Raw genomic sequence first — 26,106 nt, forward strand, 5'->3', positions numbered from 1 at the left:
TGCAGAAGCTGCTTTTTTAATCTTTCTTCATGATTGTTTGGATTTAACACAGGTTCCTGTGACTTTAATTTCCTCTGGTTCCTCCTAGACTTGCTCCTTACATCTGTTCTGTTTAGCTAGCTGCTATCTGCAGATTGCTAAATCGATGGTCCTGTAATTGCACAAAGCCTGCCTCATAGCAACAGATTTGTCTGTACAGCACTTGGCCTCACCCTAAACGGTTTTCTGATGAACAAAGTCCCTATAAAAAGCAGGGCTGTGGAGTCGATACAAAAATCGTCCAACTCCGACTCCGGGTACCCAAAATAGCTCCGACTCCTCGACTCCAACTCCTTAGTCTAATACCAGGGCTGTGGATTTGGTACAAAAATCATTCGACTCCGACTCTGACTCTTCAATTTATGAAACCACTGACTCCAGGCACCCCAAATTACTCAGACTCCACAGCCCTGAAAAAAAGTGGAAGGGACAAGGCAGAGACCGAAGGATGCTTGGGGATATAGTGTTCAACAAAGTAGTTAATGTGTATTTATATAGCGCTGATCTCTTCTGCAGTCCTGTCCTTACTGTCCCTCAGAGAACCCTTGTAGTCTAATTTCTACCATAGTCTAATGTCTCTACCATAGTCAAAGGCTAATTTTGGAGAAACCAATGAACTTGTCAGTATGTTTTTGGAATATAAAATTAAACTGAAGTGCCTGGAGGAACCCCCTGTAAACATGTGTATTACCTATATGGTGGTGGTGTAGAGGATAGCACTCTTGCCTTGCAGTGCTGGGTCCCTGATTTGAATCCCGGCCAAAGCACTGTCTGCAGGGAGTTGTGCTCCCTGTATCTGCGTGGGTTTCTTATGGGCGCTCTGGTTTCCCTCAAACATACAGATACGTTAATTAGCTTCCCCCTAAATTTTCCCTAGACCTATGATGAACTATACAGTGGAGGAAATAATTATTTGACCCCTCACTGATTTTGTAAGTTTGTCCCATGACAAAGAAATGAAAAGTCTCAGAACAGTTTCATTTCAATGGTAGGTTTATTTTAACAGTGGCAGATAGCACATCAAAAGGAAAATCGAAAAAATAACCTTAAATAAAAGATAGCAACTGATTTGCATTTCATTGAGTGAAATAAGTTTTTGAACCCCTACCAACCATAAAGAGTTCTGACTCTCACAGAGTGGTTAGACACTTCTACTCAATTAGTCACCCTCATTAAGGACACCAGTCTTAACTAGTCACCTGTATAAAAGACACCTGTCCACAGAATCAATCAATCAAGCAGACTCCAAACTCTCCAACATGGGAAAGACCAAAGAGCTGTCCAAGGATGTCAGAGACAAAATTGTAGACCTGCACAAGGCTGGAATGGGCTATAAAACCATTAGCAAGAAGCTGGGAGAGAAGGTGACAACTGTTGGTGCGATTGTTCGAAAATGGAAGGAGCACAAAATGACCATTAATCGACCTCGCTCTGAGGCTCCACGCAAGATCTCCCCTCGAGGGGTGTCAATGGTTCTGAGAAAGGTGAAAAAGCATCCTAGAACTACATGGGAGGAGTTAGTGAATAACCTCAAATTAGCAGGGACCACAGTCACCAAGAAAACCATTGGAAACACATTACACCGCAATGGATTAAAATCCTGCAGGGCTCGCAAGGTCCCCCTGCTCAAGAAGGCACATGTGCAGGCCCATCTGAAGTTTGCCAATGAACACCTGAATGATTCTGTGAGTGACTGGGAGAAGGTGCTGTGGTCTGATGAGACCAAAATAGAGCTCTTTGGCATTAACTCAACTCGCTGTGTTTGGAGGAAGAAAAATGCTGCCTATGACCCCCAAAACACCGTCCCCACCGTCAAGCATGGGGGTGGAAACATTTTGCTTTGGGGGTGTTTTTCTGCTAAGGGCACAGGACAACTTAATCGCATTAACGGGAAAATGGAAGGAGCCATGTATCGTGAAATCCTGAACGACAACCTCCTTCCCTCTGCCAGGAAACTGAAAATGGGTCGTGGATGGGTGTTCCAGCACGACAATGACCCAAAACATACAGCAAAGGCAACAAAGGAGTGGCTCAAGAAGAAGCACATTAAGGTCATGGAGTGGCCTAGTCAGTCTCCGGACCTTAATCCAATAGAAAACCTATGGAGGGAGCTCAAGCTCAGAGTTGCACAGAGACCGCCTCGAAACCTTAGGGATTTAGAGATGATCTGCAAAGAGGAGTGGACCAACATTCCTCCTAAAATGTGTGCAAACTTAGTCATCAATTACAAGAAACGTTTGACCTCTGTGCTTGCAAACAAGGGTTTTTCCACTAAGTATTAAGTCTTTTATTGTTAGAGGGTTCAAAAACTTATTTCACTCAATGAAATGCAAATCAGTTGCTATCTTTTATTTAAGGTTATTTTTTCGATTTTCCTTTTGATGTGCTATCTGCCACTGTTAAAATAAACCTACCATTGAAATGATACTGTTCTGAGACTTTTCATTTCTTTGTCATGGGACAAACTTACAAAATCAGTGAGGGATCAAATAATTATTTCCTCCACTGTATGTCCATGACCTGTTAGGATTGTGAGACCCTCTGAGGGATAATTAAGGCTGTATACTCTGCACAGCACTGTGGAAGATGTCAGTGTATATAAAAATACTAATGGTCCATAAACTCCACACATAGTTTGTTGTCCTTGTCCAGATGTGTCCCCTGCACTGCCACAATCAGTGCTTCCATGGCAATTGGCAACCGTATGAAGGTCTGCAGTTTTATGTGCATGCCTTTAGTCATTACTGGCGGAATAATTTATTCTTATGTGAAGAAGGGACAGTGAGGTTGTGGGATAATGAGACATAAACCCTGCACCATTGGTATCCAAATGAATAAATTCATAACCTTTCAGAGCCAGATATCTGTATGCAACAAGTGAAATGCCTATTTATCCAGAAATAAAATGCATCCCAAATTTTGGTTTGAAGAATGACTACATTGTTTCATCGTTGGAAAAAATTGTGCACTATTTCAGGGCTTGAAATAATGGTTTGCTCACTATTGTTACTTTAGGGGTTAATGCCACCAGATGCCAAGTTTGTGAAGGAGCACAGGGGTACCTCATGCTGGGTGCACACAGTCTTCTAGAAGAGGAAATGCCCTTCTCAGTAACACACTGATTTGTTACCTAATGTACAGATTGGAGTTTTGTGGAGCTCTCTTTATGCATTTCTCTTGTAGAACCTCTTGCCTACATCAACCCCTCAGGAGGCACAACAGTGGCTACATAGAAATAGATTTGCTGCATTCTCGCGGCTATTCTCAAATTTCTCAGGTAACTCCCTAGAAAGCAAATTTTTAATACAAGTTCTGTTTCACATTCCCTCAACCTGCAACCTACCTTCTCTCCCTCCCTAGCTCCAAACACAATGGTATACTTGAGTGAAATTTGCTGAGCATGACAGGAGAATGCTTTGTTTCAGATGAAATCTGCAAGTACAAATGGGAGTGTTATATTAGATAAAATTGGGCACTGACGATTTTTTTCTTTAACGTCAATTAGGGTTAAATCAACATGAAAATCAGGAGCAAATAGGAAATTTTGAGCATCTAGTTTAATTGACTGAAAACAAATTCCCATAGGTTAGGGGCCATCTGAAGTTGTATTACACTCCCAAAACTAACATTTCAGCAACATAAAGAACATTTGAAAGGTTTCCCAAGTCTTACCTGTGTCTAAAAAAATGTTTTTCACTGCAGAGAGCAGGAGAAGCTTCCTTATCTCTGGTCATCGTCAAATTTAGTCATTACTGGCTGAAGCTTTCTGTGCCTGTGTCTTCACTCTGCCCCCTCCTTTTCTGCTTAAAGGAACTCTTTCAAACTAAGTGTTCTAAAATGAAAATGTACAAATAACATCTAAGTAGCTGTGTAAACATTTTCCTACTTTTCATGTTAAATATCAGAGGAAAAAATCCTTAATTCATTGTGTGTAGGATTTAGCTTTATTGGAACAAATCATCATTCTCCAAGGGAGAAACAGCAGCAAACGCAGTGGGATTGCGATTGTGGTGAAAAAGAGCCCTTAGGCTCTTCTCTCTAAAAGCAGATGGTGCATTTCTCTTGGTTTTCCTTGTGTCCTGTGCAAGAGTTCAGGTCCAATTTAAATGACTCTGCTGTTGCCAGGGTGATATGTCTGTTCAGCAGAGGGAGGGGACAGAGTCAAGAACTACACTGACAGCCAGCAATGATTACATTTGCCTTTGCGGATGACCAGAGATAAGGAAGCATCTACTGCTCTCTGCAGTGAAAATACCTGTTTTTTTACACACAGGGAAGGTTTGTAAGTAGTTTCAGATGTCCTTTTATGTAACTAGGAGTAGTTACTGAAATGTTAGTTTTGGGAGCATAATCCCAATTTAAAGTGGATCCGAGATGAACTTTTACTCATTGCATAGTTGTGTTCCTTTCCTATTGTTTATAGGGCATTCCTCAAGCCAAATACTTTTTTGTTTTAATACTCTAATTCCCTATAAACTGAACAAGCCTCGCCCACAGGTTTTCAGAGAGCCTTGGCAGCAGCAAGGGCTAATGGGAGCTAAGTCTGGGCAGGAGGAGGGGGAGGTATTACTAGCCAGAGATTTCAGAGGGGAGGGCGGGATTAGCTTTTTTTTTTCAGAGGCTGAGTGCTGTGTGTAATGTTTACAAACATGGCTGCTGTCATTGTATCACAGGAAGAAATAATCATTTTCTATTAAAGCTGTTTTCAGCTAGATTTGCTGTATAAACTATCTAAACTTTAGATAAGATAACAAGTAACTTGTGTGTGTGTGTATATATATATATATATATATATATATATATATATATATATATATATATATATATATATATATATATATATATATATATATATATATATATATTTATATATATATATACACAAGTTACTTGTTATAGTTAGTTTTTCATCTCGGATCCACTTTAAAGAGACACTGAAGCGAAAAAAAAAAATATTATGATTTGTATGTGTAGCACAGCAAAGAAATAAAACATTAAGATCAGATACATCAGTGTAATTGTTTCCAGTACAGGAACAGTTGAGAAACTCCAGTTGTTATCTCTATGCAAACAAGCCATTAAGCTCTCCGACTAAGTTATGCTGGGAATACACGGTTCGTTTTTGCCTTCGTTTAAACCTTCGTTTCGATTGTGCCTTTTGTCCTTTTCGATCCCGAAATAATCGGTCATATAGTTAATATCACCACCCACGGTTTCGTTTTTTTTTTCGATTCTGATGGTTTCGTTTTTCCAATGATCGAAGGCTGCAAAGAAACGAAACGAAAATCCCTTTTTACAGGGACGGACTAGCATAAACGAATATATAATCGATCTGAACAGCCATCAAGCCTACCAATGGCTCGATTAGATGGATAAAGAGAGATAATATCAAACATGTTCGATCACTAGTCGTTCGTTTTTGGGGTCTATTAATCGAAACTATAATGAGATTATGACTATTTTCACATACGTTTTCAACACTCGATTCGTTTACCGAACGAATCGAAGGTTTAAACGAAGGCAAAAACGAACCGTGTATTCCCAGCATTAGTCTTGGAGAGGGCTGTTATCTGACTTTTATTATCTCAACTGTTCCTGGACTATTTACTTTTCCTCTGCTAGAGGAGAGGTCATTACTTCAGACTGCTCTGAAAGACTCATTTTGGATGCTGAGTGTTGTGTAATCTGCACATATTATAGAATTATGCAGTGTTAGAAAAAACACTATATACCTGAAAATAAAAGTATGAGAATATTTTCTTTGCTGCTAATCTTCTAGTAATTATTCATAGTACACAACCAATTTACTATATCATTTTTTTTTTTTCGCTTCAGTGTCTCTTTAAGGCTGTTACCTGACTCCTAATGTGTCCAGTTCTGACTTAAACAAAACTAATTGCCTGGCAGTCCTGCCATCGGAAGTGTGTGCGTGTATCACACACCTGCAACAAGCATGCAGCTCATCTAGTCAGACTTCAGCCAAATGCCTAATCTGCATGCTTGTTCGGGGTCTATGGTTAAAAGTATTAGAGGCAGAGGATAAGCAGGACAATTGGGCAATGTGCATTGTTTAATAGAAAATGTCCGCCTCCATATTTCTCAACTTCAGGTGTGCTTTAATTGCTTTTATTAAAAAGGACCTACATTGGGTGGATTTGAAAGCAATTACTATTGATATCATTTTGTAAATAACCAGGTTGAGCTTAGAAGTCACATATATTATAGTAAAGGGTCTATTTACACTTGTGAGCTCTGTGTGCTTTATCCCTGCACCTGAACTGCGTAAACCAGGCTTTCCGTTTTGTGTTCATAACCTGGTATCCAACACCTAGTTAAAGGGCAACTGAAGCAAGAGGGATATGGAGGCTGCCATATTTATTTCCTTTTAAACAATACCAGTTGCCTGCCTATCCTGCTGATCCTCTGCCTCCAATACCTTTAGCCATAGACCCTGAACAAGCATGCAGTTGATCAGGTGTTTGACATTATGGTCAGATCTGAAAGATTAGCTCCATGCTTGTTTCTGGCATTATTCAGACACTGAAGCGAAAAAAAAATTATGATATGATTTGTAGGTGTAGTAGAGCTAAGAAATAAAACTTAAGATCAGATACATCAGTCTAATTGTTTCCAGTACAGGAAGAGTTAAGAAACTCCAGTTGTTATCTCTATGCAAAAAAAGCTATTAAGCTCTACGACTTTCAAAGTCGTGGAGAGGGCGGTTTTCTGACTTATCTCAACTGTTATTGAACTATTTACTTTTTCTCTGCCAGAGGAGAGGTCATTAGTTCACGCTGAGTGTTGTGTAATCTGCACATATTAGAGAATGATGCAATGTTAGAAAAAACACTACCTGAAAATAAAAATATGAGAATATTTTCTTTGCTGCTAATCTTCTAGTAATTATTCATAGTACACAACCAATTCATTATATAATTTTTTTTTCCGCTTCAGTGTCTCTTTAAAGGAATCAGGCAAAAAAAAAAAAAAAATCAGCGTTACTCACCTGGGGCTTTCTCCAGCCCCTTGCAGCCGACTGTCCCACGCTGACCACTGCGCTCACCGCCGCCCCGGTCTCCCCGCATGGTGCAGAGGACGACCTCGAGGTCGCAGTGAGCCACGGACAACGTGGCCATGATTGACAGTGGCGCTTCACGCAGGCGCAGTAAGGACAACCTCGAGGTCATCTTCTGCACAGTGCAGGGAGCCCAGGCCGGCGGTGGAGAGTAGAGCGGTCAGCATGGGACAGTCGACTGCAAAGGGGCTGGAGAAAGCCCCAGGTGAGTAATGCTGTTTTTTTATTTTTTTGCCTGATGATTCCTTTAATGGCAGAAAAAACCTATGTACATGTGAAAGTGCACAGGTGTGCATTGCCCTTACGAGGATTATTAGTGTATGCAGCCATTTTACAGCTTGTTAAAGTCTGCATTTTAATGCCATTTAAAATGTAAACCATGATTGCAGCAAAGTTGTTGGGGGGGGGGGGGAGATTGAGGCAGACCTTTGCCCACTCTAACCACATTTTTTTTTTTTGCCGCTGATGATGCACAAAACTACTGCAAGCACTGCACACCTACACAGTTAAGTGGTAACAACTCCACGGATGCTGCATCTTTTTTATAATCAATTGCCCACTTCCTACTATGTACATGTGGACAAGTACATTGCAGTTTTCACTTCATAAAACTAACAGCTGTGTTGAAGGTGATTAAATTGTCCACGGTTAACTACCCTCAAAACAGTATGTATAAACTCCAGCCAAAAACAAATTACTTTGAGTTTGAATGAAGTGGTGAAGGATAAGGCCCGGTTCACACTGGGGCAGATGCAGAAATGGTGTGGTAAGTGTATCCTTGCCACCTAACTCACATTACCCACTTGCATCTGCTCCGTTTGCATCACCACTCGTCCGCTGTCACTGCTGCTTTTTCTTATGCTCGTCCTGAGTCTGATCTCCCTATTGGAACCAGTATGTAGTAGATGGAGAACTGGCTGCTTCCATGATTAAAGGTGCTTCTTGATTCCTTTTGTGTCTCAGCTTAACAGATCTTAGCTGACATAGAGGCTCACATGCCCAGCATTTTCACTCAAAGGTATACATAATGGGATGCTTGTCTTATTTCCAATACGTGACTCTGAAATGCTCTCTTCTTCTAGATGTTTGTGTTTTATGTATGTAGAAACTTACAAGACCACAAGTGTTACTTATGATACCTCAGATAATGCATCTAATGTGTAGTGATGTCTGAACAGGACTATAGTTAATTCTGGGACAAATCTATGAGCCCATAGTTGACTTCCCTCCCATAAGCAGTATAGTTTTTTTTTTAATCTAGGCCATTCTTTCCTAGTTTCCTAGTATAGACCCAGCCCTGAAAGGCCCTTATTTAAGCATGCAGATCCCTCCCGCTCATGGCGTCTGTGCAGGGATTTTCTATATATTCCTCGGTCCCCCATTTCTGAGACATGAATTGCAGATCTTCCCAGTTCCAGGCACAGAGATGAGGTTTTAGGAGCTGTTTATTTCTAAATCTGATTTAGATTCCTCCCCCCAACTAAACTGGTAAATGAGTTTGACTTGCAACGGAAGCCACCTGAGCATTTTCATTTGTTACAGGTGCAGATTTATTAAAGCTAACTAGAGACGATGTTATCCAGATCTGTGGACCTGCTGACGGCATTCGGCTCTTTAATGCGCTGAAAGGGAAGTAAGTACATGTCAGTATTTCTCGGTGATCTTATCAGTTTTACAGAACACTGGCCTCAATTCACTAAGATCATGCTGGAGATAAGGCAAGAGAAAACTTACCACCACACAGCGATCTTGCCTTCTTAAGGTGCGTACACACACACTACTGTAATGAACGACTGGTCCGTCAGACCCTCCCGCTGGGCGGGCGTGCTGCCGACAATAGTGCATGTGCACAGTCTATCGGCAGACTGATGAGGCTGTTTCTGAACGATCCGCTCAGCGGATCGTTCAGAAACAGCCTTATCAGTCTGCCTGCTCAGCGGACCATTCAGAAACGGCCTTATCAGTCCACCGACAGTGTGTACACACGCATACAGGGACAGGAGCGGGTAGCACTGAATAGGGTCGATTTTTTTGAGGTTGCTAGTACCACACTGGGTGGGAAGCGCTAGATGCCAAGGCGGAGGGTCCTAAGTGGATTGGGACCCTCTGGAAGTAATTCTCTACCTCATATCACCTGTACTGCCCTTTTATCCAGAAATAAATGAATTGATATTTTTCCACTAAAAGCATCCCTGTCTGCTTTGTCTGCACTCTGAGTGCACACAGGTGGTGGAGTGGAAGATTACACACCATAAGAAGAATATATCTGCGCTGTGAACTAACACTAATAGATTGACTATCTGGATATGAGGATTTATCCTAACACAGCTGTCTTCTTGACAAAGTGGGGCGCCACAGTATCTACCACATAGACACACGCACTACTGTCGCCTGAACGTCCGCCCAGCGGGAGGGTCAGGCGGACCCGTCGTTGCCACCGGTAGTGCGGGTGTACGCACCTTTAGACAGAAGAGTAATGCTGGAAATACACGGTTTCTGCCGTGCGTTTTTGCTCTCGATTGTTTTTGCCGCTCGATTTCAGCTCTTGATTTAGCTCTCGATTTTTATCTTCCTCTCGTTTTTCTTATCTTTTTCCATTCACTTCTATCAGAAATCGAGCGGCAACACAATCAAAAGGGAGATCGGATCAGAAATCAGCTACAAAATGAACAGTGTATTCCCAGCATTAAGGTCCGTACACACGCCGGACTGGAGGCAGCGGATCGCTCAGAAACAGCCGTATCAGTCCGCCGACAGTGCGTACACACGCCGGACTGTCGTTGGAACGCCCACCCAGCGGGAGGTGACGACGGACCCGTCGTTGCCTCCTGTCCGGCGTGTGTACAGACCTATAAGTTTACTACATGCCTTATCACCATGGTGATAACACTAGAAACAGCTCAGAAATGTTATTAAAGACAGAAGATAAGCTTAGTGAATTGAGGCCATTGTGTTTCTTGACGGACTAGGAGCGTGGATCCACTAAAGCTGTACATGCAACTAAAACGCTGAATATGGCTAGTGTGGACAGACCATTGAAACCTATCTTGAAGCAGCCTGAAGCCACCTAAAATGTATAGTTAAGGGGCCCATACACCTAACGATTTTCCCGCCGCTATACAGCAGATTCGATCACTGTGATCAAATCTGCTGTGAAATCGTTGCGTAACCGCTGACAGATCGATTTCCGTCCGAAATCAGTCGATCCGTCTGTGCGGAAGATTTCGCTCGACCGCCGGCGGGCCGGGAGTGCGTCGATAGCGGCGTTCAAATAACCGACACTAGCGGCAATGCATTGCCTGTTCCAGCCGGCGCGTGTCCCCTGGTCTCCGCTGCCATTTCTCTGTGCTCGGCTCCTCCAGCTTCACTGAACTTCCTGTCCCGGCAGGAAGTTTAAACAGTAGTGCGCCCTCTACTGTTTAAACTTCCCCGGCACGAAGTTCAGTTAAGCTGGAGGAGGCGAGCACGGAGAAGTGACAGCGGAGACCAGGGGACACGCGCCGGCCGGAACAGGTAATGTATGCGGGGGGCAGCACCACCACCACCACAGATGGTGATCGGTTTCATGCTGAAATCGATTCACAACCTGTTTGCAGCAAAGGCAGCCATACGATCCCTCTCTGATCAGATTCGATTAGAGAGGGATCTATCTGTTGGTCGGATCTGATGGCAAATCGACCAGTGTATAGCTACCTTTACTCTGTAGACGGAAGGCTCTGAATCCAGAGTCTTCTTAGTCCTCTCTGTTTCCTCATTCCTTTGCTATACCCCCAATCAAATTTGGCACCTTCAGAAGTCCTTGGAAAGGCTTCAGAAGCACTCACGCCACAAATGCTTCTAATGACGGGTGCATCATTACTGCGCATGCGCGAGCCCAGTACGGATCTGCTATTCTACCGAAGTACTCGGGCACAAGAACCGACCTGCAGGCTGAATAACTTTCTACTGGGGGACAGCGGTGGAACCACAGCACAGAGCGACTGCCAGGAAGGCACTATGGGATCAACAGGGTTTTTGTGTGTGTGTTTTTGTTTGGGGGGGGGGGGGGGAGGGGGGAGGTGTGCTTCTGGACTGTGCAGCTATGCATGGGTATAACCCACTAAATGGAGTGCACTGTGAAATTAAATTTAGAACGGTAGTCTATTAAATACAGATTTAAAAAATGTGATTTAAGTCTTAGTTCACATAGTTAATATATTGAAAGTTTTTGGTGTCTGTTTATTGTATCCTTAGTTCAATATCAATGAATTGCATGTATGCTTTGAATTATATAGTCTTTTAATCCTCACCAAAGATTGCTTTAAATGCCTTTTATGAAAAGGGGCACTGTTTGAATAATTTCCCTAGTTGTATTTTACTATTTTTTTTTATTTTTTTTTCAACAAAAACTTATCGTCAGGAACAAACGCCCACCCTCTTGCACGGAGGACTATGGCTCGGTTCCCACTAGTAATGAAAACGTACCCACTCTGGACCTTTACTGCAGTGTACAAAAACATAGCAAACAAATCCAAGTGCTACAAATGGGGTCTGCTTTCACTTGTGATTTAAAACTGATCCGTTTGCTGTGTTTCAGTAAACTGAACGCAAAGTCCCGCCCTGCTGCATCTCCAGATAGTGGATGCGTTTCCCATAGAAACCTATGGTAGAAACCGATCTACTCTGAATGCGACGGCACTAACCTCATGTATGTTTTAGATGTTACTGAAGCTGTATAAATCGTTGACAGCCGCACAATTTGAATATTTAAAAGGAAAAAATATGGAAGCCTCCATATCTCTCTCACTACATAGTCACTGTAACAAACACTTAACTGTCACAGTCAGTGCAGACTGCTTGAAATATTTGTGTTGGATAGTTCTGCTCTAGTTATATTATCAGTCGTACTTGATCAAGATGCTTCTTATTGCCAGTTTTCTCCAACTATAGGGTGGTGCGGCCGAGACTTACGATTTACGTTTGTCAAGAGTCGCAACAACTGCGCGAGCATCAGCAGCAGAAACATGAAAACGGAGAGCAAGGAAATGGTGCTTTTTTTGGTATGGTTTTTTTCTTTGATATTAGTAGTATGTACTGACATTTTACATTTTTGTCGTTCTCTTGTAAAAAGGTCAATAAAGCTTTTAGTGGATTTGTACTTGAACACTTACATGCATTTTGACAATTTGAATTGTAGTGAAGGTACTAGTTAATCTTATTTTGAGTAACCATTGCTATTGATTATGGTGACACCCTTAGTACAGTGGAGCCATTTGATACATTCCTGGATTGAATTCAAAACCTGGTGCATTTGTGGTGCAGCCTGTGGGGGGGGGGGTCATGTTTTCTTGTTTTTTATTTTTTTTTATTTTAATTTTTTTTTTGTGAAGTAACCCAGTCCCTTTATTTGCCTGCAGTGTATCACGCCATCTACCTGGAAGAACTCACATCGTTGGAGCTAACTGAGAAGATAGCCCAGCTGTTCAACATTTCTCCTCATCAGATTAACCAGATCTACAAGCAGGGTCCTACAGGCATTCATGTGCTCATAAGCGATGAGGTAACTCACAACTGCTGTTTGCAGCATTAATTCATGTTAAACCTACAAAACAGCAGCAGATTTTCTCTGCAGTTGATTGAGAGTATGTCTGTTATAGGCCACCTAATCCATGTTGTGGTTTATCCCCCAAAAAATGAGGCATTTTCAACTGAGTTGGAGATTTTGTGAAATAGCCACGTTCTGCAATCACGCTTGTTTTATAGTGGTGCTCTGGATGCATATTTTACCACATTAGTGGCATAATAGAAAATGCATCTTTTTACTTAGTAACCTTAGAATTGGCCTCTACTGCAGTAATAATGCTTGTCTATTCTGCTTGTCCTAAGCTGCTTAATGAAAATGGTCAGTAAGCACCCACATGGGGCTCAGACCACTGGGTGAGGATTAGTGAATAAATCTTATATGCACACATGCTGACAGTTTGTTTCCTTTATTGGCTTTTGTGGAACAGAAGAGCTCTACTGTTGGTGTTCCCTGGTGTTGCTGTCTCCGCATCCTGCACCATCAGCAGCAGTTTGGCACATTTCCACCACACTACTTCATGCTGGTTTACTAGTGTCTCAAGTATTGACTCTTGTTAGAATCTAAAGTGCGCTCAACGACTGCCAAATACTTGAATCCTTGTAATAGTGAGGATATGGTAAATGTCTCCTCACCCTCTTGACCAACATACCTGCACGCCCCTCCTCCCCAAGCCTTTGTGTGGCATTGGTGTGATTGGAAGCTACTCCACTACAAAGCTCCTAAAGCTATGTACACACACTAAATGATCATTTCAGATGACAGTCTAGCATGTGTACAGGTGTTTCCCCAGTATCAAATTTAACAGTCCACTAGAATAAATAACCATCTATTATTTTAGTTCCCATGGTAGCTTGTAATAGAACAGAACCCAATGCTTGAACTTGCCAAAAACGTATTAGTTTTTGTTTAAGCTTTAGATTTGATTCTTGACCTCCCTAGCAGTATAAATGATTTAATGATTTGGGGGTCTAAAAGCAGTGCAATCTTTAGCACACTTTCAGACCCTAAAACCTGGAAATAATCATACTGCACAGAGATCTGCAGCAGCTCAGCATTTACTCACCTTCCTTGGATCCAGCGCTGCAATTTTCCCTCCTCCCTGGTGGGACTGTAACCAGATTGCCTTCTGTCGCCATGATGACAAACGGCGATCTCACCAGAGGGATGCAGAGCCTCTGAGGACAGGAAGGAGAATGGCTGCCGGCGTCTGGATCACAGGGGAGGTGAGTTGAGTTGATAAGCTTGCTGCACTCTGCATAGAGCTCCCTGCGGCTACCAAGAGTCAGGCTCGGGGTTACCACTCTGAGCTGTGGTTTTCTGCCCTGAGCTTGACTTGGACTTACCGTCAGGGATGTTAAATTAAATAGAGGGGGAATCAAATATACTTTTTGACTTTGGTATGAGAATCAAAATTCTGTCAATCAAGCAGGATGGAAAATGTCAGACTTTACATGCATCCCAACCAGAGAACAGTCTATGGAAGCTTTGAGCAGTGCTTACAGTACTAAGTTTCAGTTTTAAGTGAAGCTTGTAGATCTGAGATGCACAGAGCATACTATTTTATGCTTCCTTCTTATCTTTCCACATTTATAACAAGACTAAACAAACAGCTTTTTACAACCTCTCTTTCTGACTGTAAAGTAAGATTTTTTTATTTTTTTTTGACCGTGACCCATGGGAGAATTATGGGTTTGTAGCATTGCGTGTGTGCTGTTCCAGACTGCCAAGCTGGAGATGTGTGCATTATCTTTTATTTGAAGGCCTTTAATTGTATTTATCTCTGCTAGAAGCACAGTTTAGTGTGATTTGTGTCTTTTACACTATAGATGAAAGGTTAACCAAATACTCTCATTGCTTCAGCAATTGCTGTAAAACCAATCATGCGTTTCCTAAGTCACCTGGTGTTTGATGAAACCCTTTACAGGCCTGATTGAAATGTTGCTTGAATAGTTTCTATATGACCCTATTGTACGAGGGGGGGGGGGTTGTGTTTTGTGTGTTTTTTTTTTTTTCTCCCACTTTCCAACTTCACTCATAGGTCTTGAACGCTCTTAAGGTGGCCACACACAATACAATAAAATTATCCGATTTTACGGAAATTTGATAAATATGACCAGATCTCCTGAAAAGATCGAAAGCTTTTTTTTTTTTTTTCTTTTTTTTTCATTCGACTGAAAAATCCGATTGGATTTACCGGTTTTTGGGTTTTTTTATCGGTCTGAAATGCTGGAAATTTTTCTTCCATTTTTCTAAAGATTGTATGGTGTGTGTTATGGTGTGTTTATTAACCACTTGCCGACCACACGCTTATACCGTGCGTCGGCAAAGTGGCAGCTGCAGGACCAACGACGCAGTACTGCGTCGCCAGCTGCAGGCTGATTAATCAGGAAGCAGCCGCTCGCGCGAGCTTCCTGTCAATTCACGGCGGGGGGGCTCCGTGAATAGCCTGCGGGCCGCCGATGGCGGCTCGCAGGCTAAATGTAAACACAAGCGGAAATAATCCGCTTTGTTTACATTGTACGGCGCTGCTGCGCAGCAGCGCCGTAAGGCAGATCGGCGATCCCCGGCCAATCAGCGGCCGGGGATCGCCGCCATGTGACAGGGGACGTCCTGTCACTGGCTGCACAGGACGGATAGCGTCCTGTGCAGCCCCGATCTCCGGGGGGGGGAGCAGGTAGGAGAGGGAGGGGGGAATTTCGCCGCGGAGGGGGGCTTTGAGGTGCCCCCCCGCCAGCCACACGCAGGCAGAAGAGATCGGACCCCCCCAGCACATCATCCCCCTAGGGGGGAAAAAAGGGGGGCAATCTGATCTCTCTGCCTGTTACCTGATCTGTGCTGGGGGCTGCAGAGCCCACCCAGCACAGATCACTAAACACAGCGCTGGTGGGTCATCAAGTGGTTAATATAAACACACCATAGTTTCCAATCATTTTTATTATAATTGGGGAAACCTTGAACATAGGCGTGTGCTACATTGGTCATATTTTTGAAATGTTACATTCCGTCAAAAAAAAATTGGTTTCAATTCTTGAATTGAACAGATATTTAAAAAATTGTATGATTTGTGGTCACCTTTATACGGTGTGTTGCTGATTGGCAAGGGCATCAGAAATGGCATAGAAAGCATTTTGAAAATCCAACACATACACTTTTATGATGCGTTTTTGTGCATTATTTTGTAATGCGCAAGTGTGCTCTGACACTTAAACCTGGTACACAATATTGTCCTATCACTGCCACCTCCATGCAGCATGAGGATTCACCTACAGTCTCCTCATACTATTCAATATCTGTTGACCCTCATACTACATGAAGGTGGTAAAATTGGTCAGTGAGTGAAAGTTTGTGCCAGGCTTTAGCGTTTGGTCTTGCTGAGCAGTTATGATCCATCTACACCTGTGTGTGCTGATGGCTCAGTGTGCTGAGGATAAATTAACCAGCTGAGCGGTCTGGACGAGCTCAGCTCGTCCAACACCGCCAGCGGCTGCCGCTCAGGCCCTGCTGGGCCGATTTTAATGAAATAAAAAGCAGCACACGCAGCCGGCACTTTGCCAGCCGCGTGTGCTGCCTGATCGCCGCCGCTCTGCGGCGATTCGCCGCGAGCAGCGGCGAAAGAGGGTCCCCCCAGCCGCCTGAGCCCAGCGTAGCCGGAACAAAAAGTTCCGGCCAGCGCTAAGGGCTGGATCGGAGGCGGCTGACGTCAGGACGTCGGCTGACGTCGATGACGTCACTCCGCTCGTCGCTATGGCGACGATATAAGCAAAACAAGGAAGGCCGCTCATTGCGGCCTTCCTTGTTTATTCTGGGCGCCGGAGGCGATCGGAAGATCGCCTCCGGAGCGCCCTCTAGTGGGCTTTCATGCAGCCAACTTTCAGTTGGCTGCATGAAATAGTTTTTTTTTTATTTAAAAAAAACCCTCCCGCAGCCACCCTGGCGATTTAATCAGAACGCCAGGGTGGTTTAATGCAAACTAGGCTTGAGTATGATGATCACTGATGCCAGTGTGTTTCAGGAGGAATAGCCCTTCTGCAGGAATCCATTGTAGACTTTCAGTGCACCTGTCCTGACACAGTACTCCTGACTAATAAAAACTTGTATGTTCCACAGATGATTCAGAACTTCCAGGATGAGTCCTGTTTTGTGTTGGACACCATGAAAGGTAGGGGATGAGATTTGCACTTGCACAAAAATACATTTCGATAGCCAAACTTACAACTGCCTAAAATAAAAGTTCTGACATCAAATCTGTTCCTCCCTCATCTGCATATTAAGGATGAAAAGAAACCAAGTTAAACATACTGACGGTCATGCTGATCTTTTGGATTCAGTAGTTTGTCGGGCTTCTGTAACTAGCATGCAGTCACTGGAGCCATAATTTGTGAACACGCATTTAAAATACTTGGTCTTTGCAGTATGGAAAAAGAGATTATCAGAGATGCAAATTCTGAGTTAAAGTGCACCAAGCAACTTATTTACCAAATGTATGAAATACCCCATCCCCGCGAAGGTTTCCCCCGGCCCGTATTTACATCACAGGAGCCTATAGGCACAGATATCCTAGCACCCTAGACTTCTCCCTCTATGAACCTACAAACCCCCACCAAACCGCACCACAAGTGTGCTGACTATCCCAGCTGTCACTTCTCCCTTACTACCCTTGCCCATCCTAGGTAGTTGCAGGTGCCCCTTAGTATTAGGTAGCCAGAAGTACCCTTAATATTAAGTAGCTAGAGATGACCCCGGCAAAAGGGAAATCTTGTTAGTGGAATGCTGAGAGCTGCGTAATTGGCCTCTCATTTACACTCTCATCAGGACTGCATAGAGAGGGAGGTACTCGGGGAGGGGAGTGAGCCGCCTTTCCATCATCAGGCGCCTGTAGGCACGTGCCTACAATGCCTTATGTAAAATCCAGCCCTGCCCGGCCCTCTCCCTGCCTCTCAAACTAATTTTGCTGCCCCAGGGCCCCTGCAGAGTAGCGGCAGCAGACCGCATCCACCTGAGCGCACTCCCTCCTGTGTGCTTCCATCTTCTAGCGCCTGTTCGCTTTCACCTGTCTGCATATATGTACTCACATACACCACTGGGCTTTGGAATAACAGGCATTAGTATATGACAGAAGCACAGAGGAGGAAAGTGTGCCGGCCGGACAGATGAGGGTGTCTACTGCTGTTGCAGGGGCCTGGATGAGAAATATAGCTGGGGGGGGTATTATCACAGTTGTGTAGGGGAGTGGTGGTACTATAGATTTTTAATAATTTCTTGCTAAAAAATCTATTAGCAATGTGTATCCCAGTAATTGATCTCTCCAGTCGAAATCTGATCAGAGAGATCTGTCTATTGGCCACAACGGGTGTCAATTTGAAATGGACTGGGTGTCAACCAAATATTTGAGGAAATATTGCAAGCAGTGAGGTGGAGTAGAAATTAGTGGGGGGTGGGCGGCAGTAGGATTTTTTTTTTATTCTCCAATTTTTCATTATGCAAAATTTTCAAAACCGATTATATAAAACAAGGAATACATTCCCACCAGGAGATGAACATACTTGGACCTCTTTTTCTATCTGATATAGTGCCATAGTCTTCCCATTTTACACATGTGCTCTCATGCGTGACTACCACCACCATATCTGTGATCTCCTCTGGTATTTCCCCTCTTAATCTTCCTATAACTCCTCCTTCCCTCCACACGCTACCATACATTCTCCTCACTATAACTGCCCCATTTTCCCATTTCTCTCCTTCCCCCAACTTCTGTTTTTCCTTATATTCCTCCCTTTTTATTCTTTAATGCCATATCTCCATCTATCCATCGCTGTACCTTAGAGGGTCTCCGCCAGTTCCACGGTTCTCCTCGGTCCATTCCTCTCCATCAGTCACCAATATTCATTTGAACCTTTAAACTCCTGCCATTTTCTCCATCCGTCCTCCATGCACATGCCCATCTCCATGCACATAACTAGTAAGGTCCTCCCATCTTCCACACCTCCTCTTTCTCCAAGCCACTCCCATACCCTGTTGTTTGGAATATGTTTTTTTTTTTTACATCTGCCCAGAACTCCTGTAACTCCTTGCACCACCAAAAGATGTGCAGTACACCCCCCTTCTCACTCCACACCTCCAGCACAATGCTGAAGTACCTGGTTACTTCCTGCTCAACCTCTCAGGAATGTAATACCACTTCACAAAAATCTTATAGCCTTACTCTTGTCCTGTGTAGACATAGAAAATTTGCTAGTTAGTCTCACTACCTTCTTTCACAGTTCTGCCATATTTAATAAATGTGTGTGTGTACACATTTACTAACAGTATCTGTGCAGGTGGTTGTAGGCCTGGTCTTCAGTACAGACAGGCAATAATAATTTTGAGCTGAAGCAGTTTTTATGACCCTTTATCTGGTTAAATCGATTAATTATGTAAAGCCCTTTGAAAACAATGCTCCATGATCAGACCGGAGGGCAGCATTTTTTATGTCCGGAACAATATTCCCTTCATAATTCAAGAAAAGACGTTCCAGCTTTTGAATGCCATTTACCATTTGAGAAGTATTTGGCTGCAGTACTGTAGTACCTTGTGGCTGAATGAATTATGCGGGCTGCTACAGGCTTTAAGACAAATCTGCATTCTAGCAACGACCTCTAGTGGCTGCTCTCATGATGTTACTGATTTTCTGTGTGTTGGATACTTTGTAAATCATATTATTATTATGACTTAAGAGGGGGAAAAAATGCCTACTTGCTTCCTGTTAGGCCTTGTTCACACTGCACGCATTCCCATCCGCGTTTCGGGAACGTGTGCAGTAGGCCGACACGCACTACATCAGACAGTGCATAGACTACACTGTCTGATGTTCACACTGAATGCATTCCGGACCAGTGCGGTCTGGGGACGCATGCTGCACACATTTTTCCAAAAAACGCGCGGATGTCCCATTCACGTTCAGTGATGGGATCAGCCACGCAATGCATACAAACGCGGATGGCGTGCGTTCGTACGTGTTGCGTTCTGAACGCACGGCCGTCCGCGTTTGTAATGTGAACGGGGCCTAAAAGCTGTTCAGCAATTAGACATCTCTGGTTCATACGGACACTTGTGCGGCGTTAAACGTGGTGTTTCAGACCCAACGTTTTTGTGGATCTACCGCCATCCCATTCAAGTGAATGGGAGCATTCGGGGCAAGCTTTCACATTCATGAAAGCCTGGCCATAGATCCCAGCAGTGTAGGGACCTGAACAGCTAGCTTTGAAGGCTTCTCAAAAGCCTTCAGAAACTAGCGTTCAAACCTTGGCGTTTAGCTCTGATGTTTGAACGCCACGTTTAGCAAAAGCTTTACAGGCGTCCGTGTGAACCAGCCCTTATTGTGCAAGTCCTCATGCTACCAAAACAGCCCTGAACTGTCGAGGCATGGATTCCAGAAAGTAATAAGGTGCCCTGTGCTGTCTAGCACCAATCTGTTAAAGGACAATTGCAGTGAGAAGAATATGGAGGCTGCCATAATGATTTCCTTTTTAAACAATACCCTGCTGATCTATTTGGCTGCAGTAGTGTCCAGCGATGAGCTCCGGATGAAATCCGAATGAGTTTCATTTGGATTTCATCCAGATGATTAGTACACCTGATGTGGCTGGTGAGCGGGGGTTAAACTTACCCAGAAGAAGTCTTCTTCTTTAATCCGTCCCATGTTGCGTCATGTGACTACTAGGCTTCCTCCTTCAACCCAGGAGGAGGAAGCCTAGTCACGTGATGCAGCTTGGAACGCAGCGTGAGACTGGACGGATTAAAGATGGCAGCTTCAAGAAGACTGCTTCTGGTTGAGTAAATCCTCACTCACCAGACACATCAGGTTCACTAATTATCTGGATGAAATCCGAATGAAACTCATTCAGATTTCATCCGGAGATCATCGCTGGTAGTGTCCGAATCAAACAAACAAGCATGCAGCTAATCTTGTCAGATTATTATTATTTAGTATATATACTGTCAACATCTTTAACAGCGCTATACAGAGTATATAGTGTCTTGTCACTAACTGTCCCTCAGAGGGGCTCACATTCTAATCCCTACCATAGTCCTATGTTTATGTATGTATCATGAAATGTATGCATCATTGCCTAGGGCCAATTTATGGGGAAGCCAGTTAACTTATCTGTATGTTTTGGCAATGAATGACAATGTCAGAAACACCTGATCTGCAGTATGCTTGTTCAGGGAAAGTATTAGAGACACAGGATCAGCAGGACAGCCAGACAATTAGTATTGCTTAAAAGGAAATGCATATGGCAGCCTTCATATCCCTCTCGATTCAGTTGTCCTTTAAATCCACTAGGTTGCAAAGTGGGGTTTTGGATTGGATTTGTTTTCAGCACATCCTGCAGATGCGCAGTTGAACGAAGAGCTGAACGAATTTGGAGGCTGCAAGAAACCCTATTCAGCTGACCAGGCCACCTTCCTTCATACTCCAGTATTGATGTCCACAAGCCTGTTGTAGGCGTTCTTGCAAGTGCACAGCCGTCGGCCTGTTCTCATCCTGTCTCTCATGGCCATCGTCATTTATTTTTTCTGCCCTTTATGCCACAGTGTCTCTTGAAGGCATATATTTATTAGAATAAGTATGCAGATCAGGTGCTTTGACTAAAGTTTGTCCACACAGGCCACATATTTGTCTCTGGCTTGTAATTGACTCAGTTGTACCCAGAAATATCACCCAAGATATGGCAGGAAACTGGCATTATAGAAATATGGGAACCTCCATGGTCCTCCCATATGTAATAGTGAAGCCTATGTGTATAGATTGCCCCATACTCCATGGTGCTGTACAGTAATTTAGGTAGATATTGCAACACCAGGATCTGCTGACGGCGTGGATGGTCATTGTAGTGAAGTTTCACTGTAATAGCTAAACATGGCTGTCATGTAGTTTGTCTCAAGCACCTGATTGGCTTCTCAGTCAACACAGTGCCGCTCCATCGCACATTTGTATCGCTAAACCAGTCCACATTTACAATTTGTACACTTAGATCTAAAAGAAATCTGCCAGTATGTGACCAGCATTAAAGAGGAACTGCGGTGAAAATAACAATGCAAAAATGTGCTTCATTTTTACAATTATTTATATATTATTTAGTCAGTGTTTTTTCCCATTGTAAAATCTTTCCTTTCCCTGGTTTACATTCTGAAATGTATCACATGGAGACTGCTGGCAGGTGATGTCCATGGAAGGAGATGCTGCTTTTTTGGCAGTTGGAAACTGCTGTTATTTCCAACAAGGCTCCCACAGTGTGATGTCAGTATCTAGGTGCCGACATCACACTCTGGGAGGGGTTTCACCACAATATCGGCCATACAGAGCCTCCTGACGATCCGTTTGAGAAGAGGTAAAGATTTCTTGTGGGAAAGGAGATATTGGCTATTTATTGGCATGAAGTTCAATCCTTAGTTACTCTTTAACAAAGCCTTTACTTTCTTGAACTAAGGTACTGCTGTCTGTAAATTTTTGAAGTATGAAGTAAAAAGTTCTGAAACATTTAATATATTACCGTTCACTTTTTTTTTAACTGTTTTATTTTTTTCCACATCCCCAGCTGAAACGAGTGATAGCTACCACATCATCTTAAAATAAGGTGCCACTGCCGATTCACCTTGATGCGCCATCACCGAAGACACACAACCCATCTCTCCGAGCTCTCCGATAGGCTTCCAAAAGGCTTGAATGCACGAGACACCTGAATCTCTCAATGTGTTGTTGCCACATCACTGGCAGACTACACTACCTTCTTTCTCTTCCATTATGAGACAGGCTTGTGCAGACTGACATCTCACATTTGTTCTTAGAAGCACAGCTGGAGCAATGGTGAGAACTGGCATCAGTCAGTTGGGTTTTGTCTGCACAAGAATGAGCTGTTCCAGAGACCATGAAATCATGTGAACGTTGACGTACAGCCTTTGCCGAGTAGTACATTATTCACTGGCCTCTTCCTTTTTTTATACTTACGAAAAAAAGAGAAAAAACAATCAAAAACAAAACATTTTAAGCTGTTCTCACTGGCTGCTGGAAGAAGTGAATGATGTTCTTGAAGCATATTGGTGTATATTATTGGTCGCCCCATCAAACTGTACTGTCTGAAAGAGATGGTAAAGGGGGTTAGTATTTTTTTATGTAGCATGTGTCTTTTTGTATGATGCTTTTGTAACACCAGCCATCTTTCCCAGCTGTCCCTCCTCTTCTTACAGTCTAAGATTTTTACTTGCCCTTATACATATTTTGTTTTCTTTTAATTGCTTGCCACAGGGATTAACAATTTGATTTTACATGACTGCTGGACAGGTAAAGATCCTGTTATTGAAATAAAGATTTGCTTTTAATGCCGTTTTTTTTATCAGGGATTATGCGTTTTTATATTGGATTCTCGAGGCTGGTCTATCCAGTGTTTGCCCAGGTGTAATGGAGACAGCTGTCCTAGGGTGGTAAAAAAAAATGAAACAGCCCAAAATGTGCTGCTACCATGCTTAACAGGCCAAACCCTATACAGGAGACAGGGAACTTGCTTTCTGGTATCAAAGTGAATATACAAAGAGACTCCTGTATAAAGTATTTGGCTGTAGACCTTTTCATTTTCTCCTTGCTACCAATGAACTTCTTCCTTTCCATGTCACCATGGTAGGTTACGTCATGTAAGGAACCTGTGATTGGTTTTGCTAGGGGAAGGAATGTAACTCCTTTCTATAACCATATACTTCATACACTTATAGTGCTGACCTGGCTACAGGTTTTTAGCCAGTAAAGCCATTTTCAGCCTGGTGGGAGGTCTATAAAAAAAAAAAAAAAAAAAGTTTAAAAACCTCATCTGATCTATGCGTATCGGTTGTACAGATGCTGGTCTGGCCACCATTTTCTCCTCTGCACAGATTTAAAGTTAACTGAAAACCTGTAATTACATGTTTTTCTTAAATAAAGCTCCCCATAAGGGAGGTTTGTAATAGTGTGCCGCTGGGGTGAGCAGCACGACTTGCCTACAGGGGGCTGCTCCTGTGGCCACCTGTCCTTATGGAGGTCGCCTTGCCAATGCATACCTGGAGCTGTAGTCTGTTGATGCAAGTACAGAGCTGTACATAATGCTGCTCACCCCCAACGGCACACTATTACAAACCTTCCTTATGTGAAAGTATATTAACCACTTAAGGACCAGGCTTGCTTTCCATGATCTGTGCTGCGTGGGCTCTCCAGCCCACAGCACAGACCACCTTTCAGTCAGGGCGACCAGACTTCCCCCCCCCCCCCCCCCCTTTTTTTCCCCACTAGGGGGATGTCCTGCTGGGGGGGCGATACGTCCTGTACCACCTCTGAAAGGCTTCATCCTATCAAATGCCAGCGATCCCCGGCCAATCAGAGGCCGGGAATTGCCGATCTCCTTTACGGCGCTGCTGCGCAGCAGCGCCGTGCGACTTAACCACTTGCCGACCGCCTACTTCATATTGGCGGCGGCAAAGTGGCAGCCCCAGGACCACGTAACGCAGATTGGCGTCAGGTCCTGGGGCACTCTCTGGCCGGGGATCGCGCGCTGGGATGCGCGCGCATCCACCGGCAATAGGCTCCGCCCACCCGCGACGTCAACCCGCCGGCCAATCGGAAGCGCCGGCGGGTTGTTAACCCCGCGATCGCCGCTACAAAGTGTATAATACACTTTGTAATGTATACAAAGTGTATTATACAGGCTGCCTCCTGCCCTGGTGGTCCCAGTGTCCGAGGGACCACCAGGGCAGGCAGCAGCCACCCTAGTCTGCACCCAAACACACTGATCTGCCCCCCCCTGCCCCCTGATCGCCCACAGTACCCCTCAGACCCCCCCCTGCCCACCCCCCAGACCACCATTTGCACACAATCACCCCCCTAATCACCCATCAATCACTCCCTGTCACTATCTGTCAACGCTATTTTTTTTTTTAGTCCCTAAACTGCCCCCTGCTCCCTCCTGATCACCCCCCCACCCCTCAGATTCTCCCCAGACCCTCCCCCCCCCTGCGTACTGTATGCATCTATCCCCCCTGATCAACTGTCAATCACCTGTCAATCACCTGTCAATCACCCGTCAATCACCCCGTCACTGCCACCCATCAATCAGCCCCTAACCTGCCCCTTGCGGGCAATCTGATCACCCACCCACACCAATAGATCGCCCGCAGATCCGACATCAGATCACCTCCCAAATCCATCGTTTACATCTATTCTCTCCTCTAAACACCCACTAATTACCCATCAATCACCCCCTATCACCACCTGTCACTGTTACCCATCAGATTAGACCCTTGCGGGCACCCAATCGCCCGCCCACACACTCAGATTGCCCTCAACCCCCCCCCCCCCCCCCCTTATCGATTCGCCAGTGCATTATTTACATCCGTTCTTCCCTGTAATAACCCACTGATCACCTGTCAATCACCCCCTGTCACTGCCACCCATCAATCACCCCCTGTCACTGCCACCCATCAATCAGCCCCTAACCTGCCCCTTGCGGGCAATCTGATCACCCACCCACACCAATAGATCGCCCGCAGATCCGACATCAGATCACCTCCCAAATCCATCGTTTACATCTATTCTCTCCTCTAAACACCCACTAATTACCCATCAATCACCCCCTATCACCACCTGTCACTGTTACCCATCAGATTAGACCCTAATCTGCCCCTTGCGGGCACCCAATCACCCGCCCACACGCTCAGATTGCCCTCAGACCCCCCCTTATCAATTCGCCAGTGCAATATTTACATCTGTTATTCCCTGTAATAACCCACTGATCACCTGTCAATCACCCATCAATCACCCCCTGTCACTGCCACCCATCAATCACCCCCTGTCACTGCCACCCATCAATCAGCCCCTAACCTGCCCCTTGCGGGCAATCTGATCACCCACCCACACCAATAGATCGCCCGCAGATCCGACATCAGATCACCTCCCAAGTGCAGTGTTTACATCTCTTCTCTCCTCTAAACACCCACTAATTACCCATCAATCACCCCCTATCACCACCTGTCACTGTTACCCATCAGATTAGACACTAATCTGCCCCTTGCGGGCACCCAATCACCCGCCCACACCTCAGAACGCCCTCAGACCCCAGCCCTGATCACCTCGCTAGTGCATTGCTTGCATCTATTTCCCCCCTCTAATCACACCTTGAGACACCCATAAATCACCTCCTGTCACCCCCTAGCACACCTACCCATCAGATCAGGCCCTAATTTGCCCCGTGTGGGCTCCTGATCACTCGGCCAAACCCTCAGATCCCCCTCAGACCCCCTTCCGATCACCTCCCCAGTGCATTGATTGCATCTATTTTCCCCTCTAACCGCCCCCTGAGACACCCATCAATCACCTCCTGTCACCCCCCTAGCACTCCTATCCATCAGATCAGGCCCAATACATCCTGTC

At 44.4% G+C, this 26,106-nt stretch overlaps 1 protein-coding gene and 1 long non-coding RNA gene across 2 annotated transcripts in view; one reads left to right on the forward strand and one right to left on the reverse strand.

Annotated features, from left to right (window-relative positions):
* TFCP2 (transcription factor CP2) overlaps positions 1-23,036 on the forward strand; it is a 122,224-nt gene extending 99,188 nt beyond the window's left edge. Inside the window, exons 10-15 of the mRNA XM_068267392.1 lie at positions 3,223-3,316; positions 8,657-8,747; positions 12,044-12,153; positions 12,511-12,653; positions 16,785-16,836; positions 22,256-23,036. Coding sequence (XP_068123493.1) covers positions 3,223-3,316; positions 8,657-8,747; positions 12,044-12,153; positions 12,511-12,653; positions 16,785-16,836; positions 22,256-22,293 — 528 coding nt within the window. The 3' untranslated portion in view covers positions 22,294-23,036. The remainder of the gene's footprint in view (positions 1-3,222; positions 3,317-8,656; positions 8,748-12,043; positions 12,154-12,510; positions 12,654-16,784; positions 16,837-22,255) is intronic.
* Positions 22,235-26,106, reverse strand: part of LOC137545784 (uncharacterized) — a 40,348-nt gene continuing 36,476 nt past the window's right edge. Inside the window, exon 3 of the long non-coding RNA XR_011026103.1 lies at positions 22,235-22,793. This is a non-coding gene — a long non-coding RNA (uncharacterized lncRNA). The remainder of the gene's footprint in view (positions 22,794-26,106) is intronic.

Source organism: Hyperolius riggenbachi, chromosome 2 (genome assembly GCF_040937935.1).
Source record: "Hyperolius riggenbachi isolate aHypRig1 chromosome 2, aHypRig1.pri, whole genome shotgun sequence".
In the NCBI taxonomy this organism is placed as follows: Eukaryota; Metazoa; Chordata; class Amphibia; order Anura; family Hyperoliidae; genus Hyperolius; species Hyperolius riggenbachi.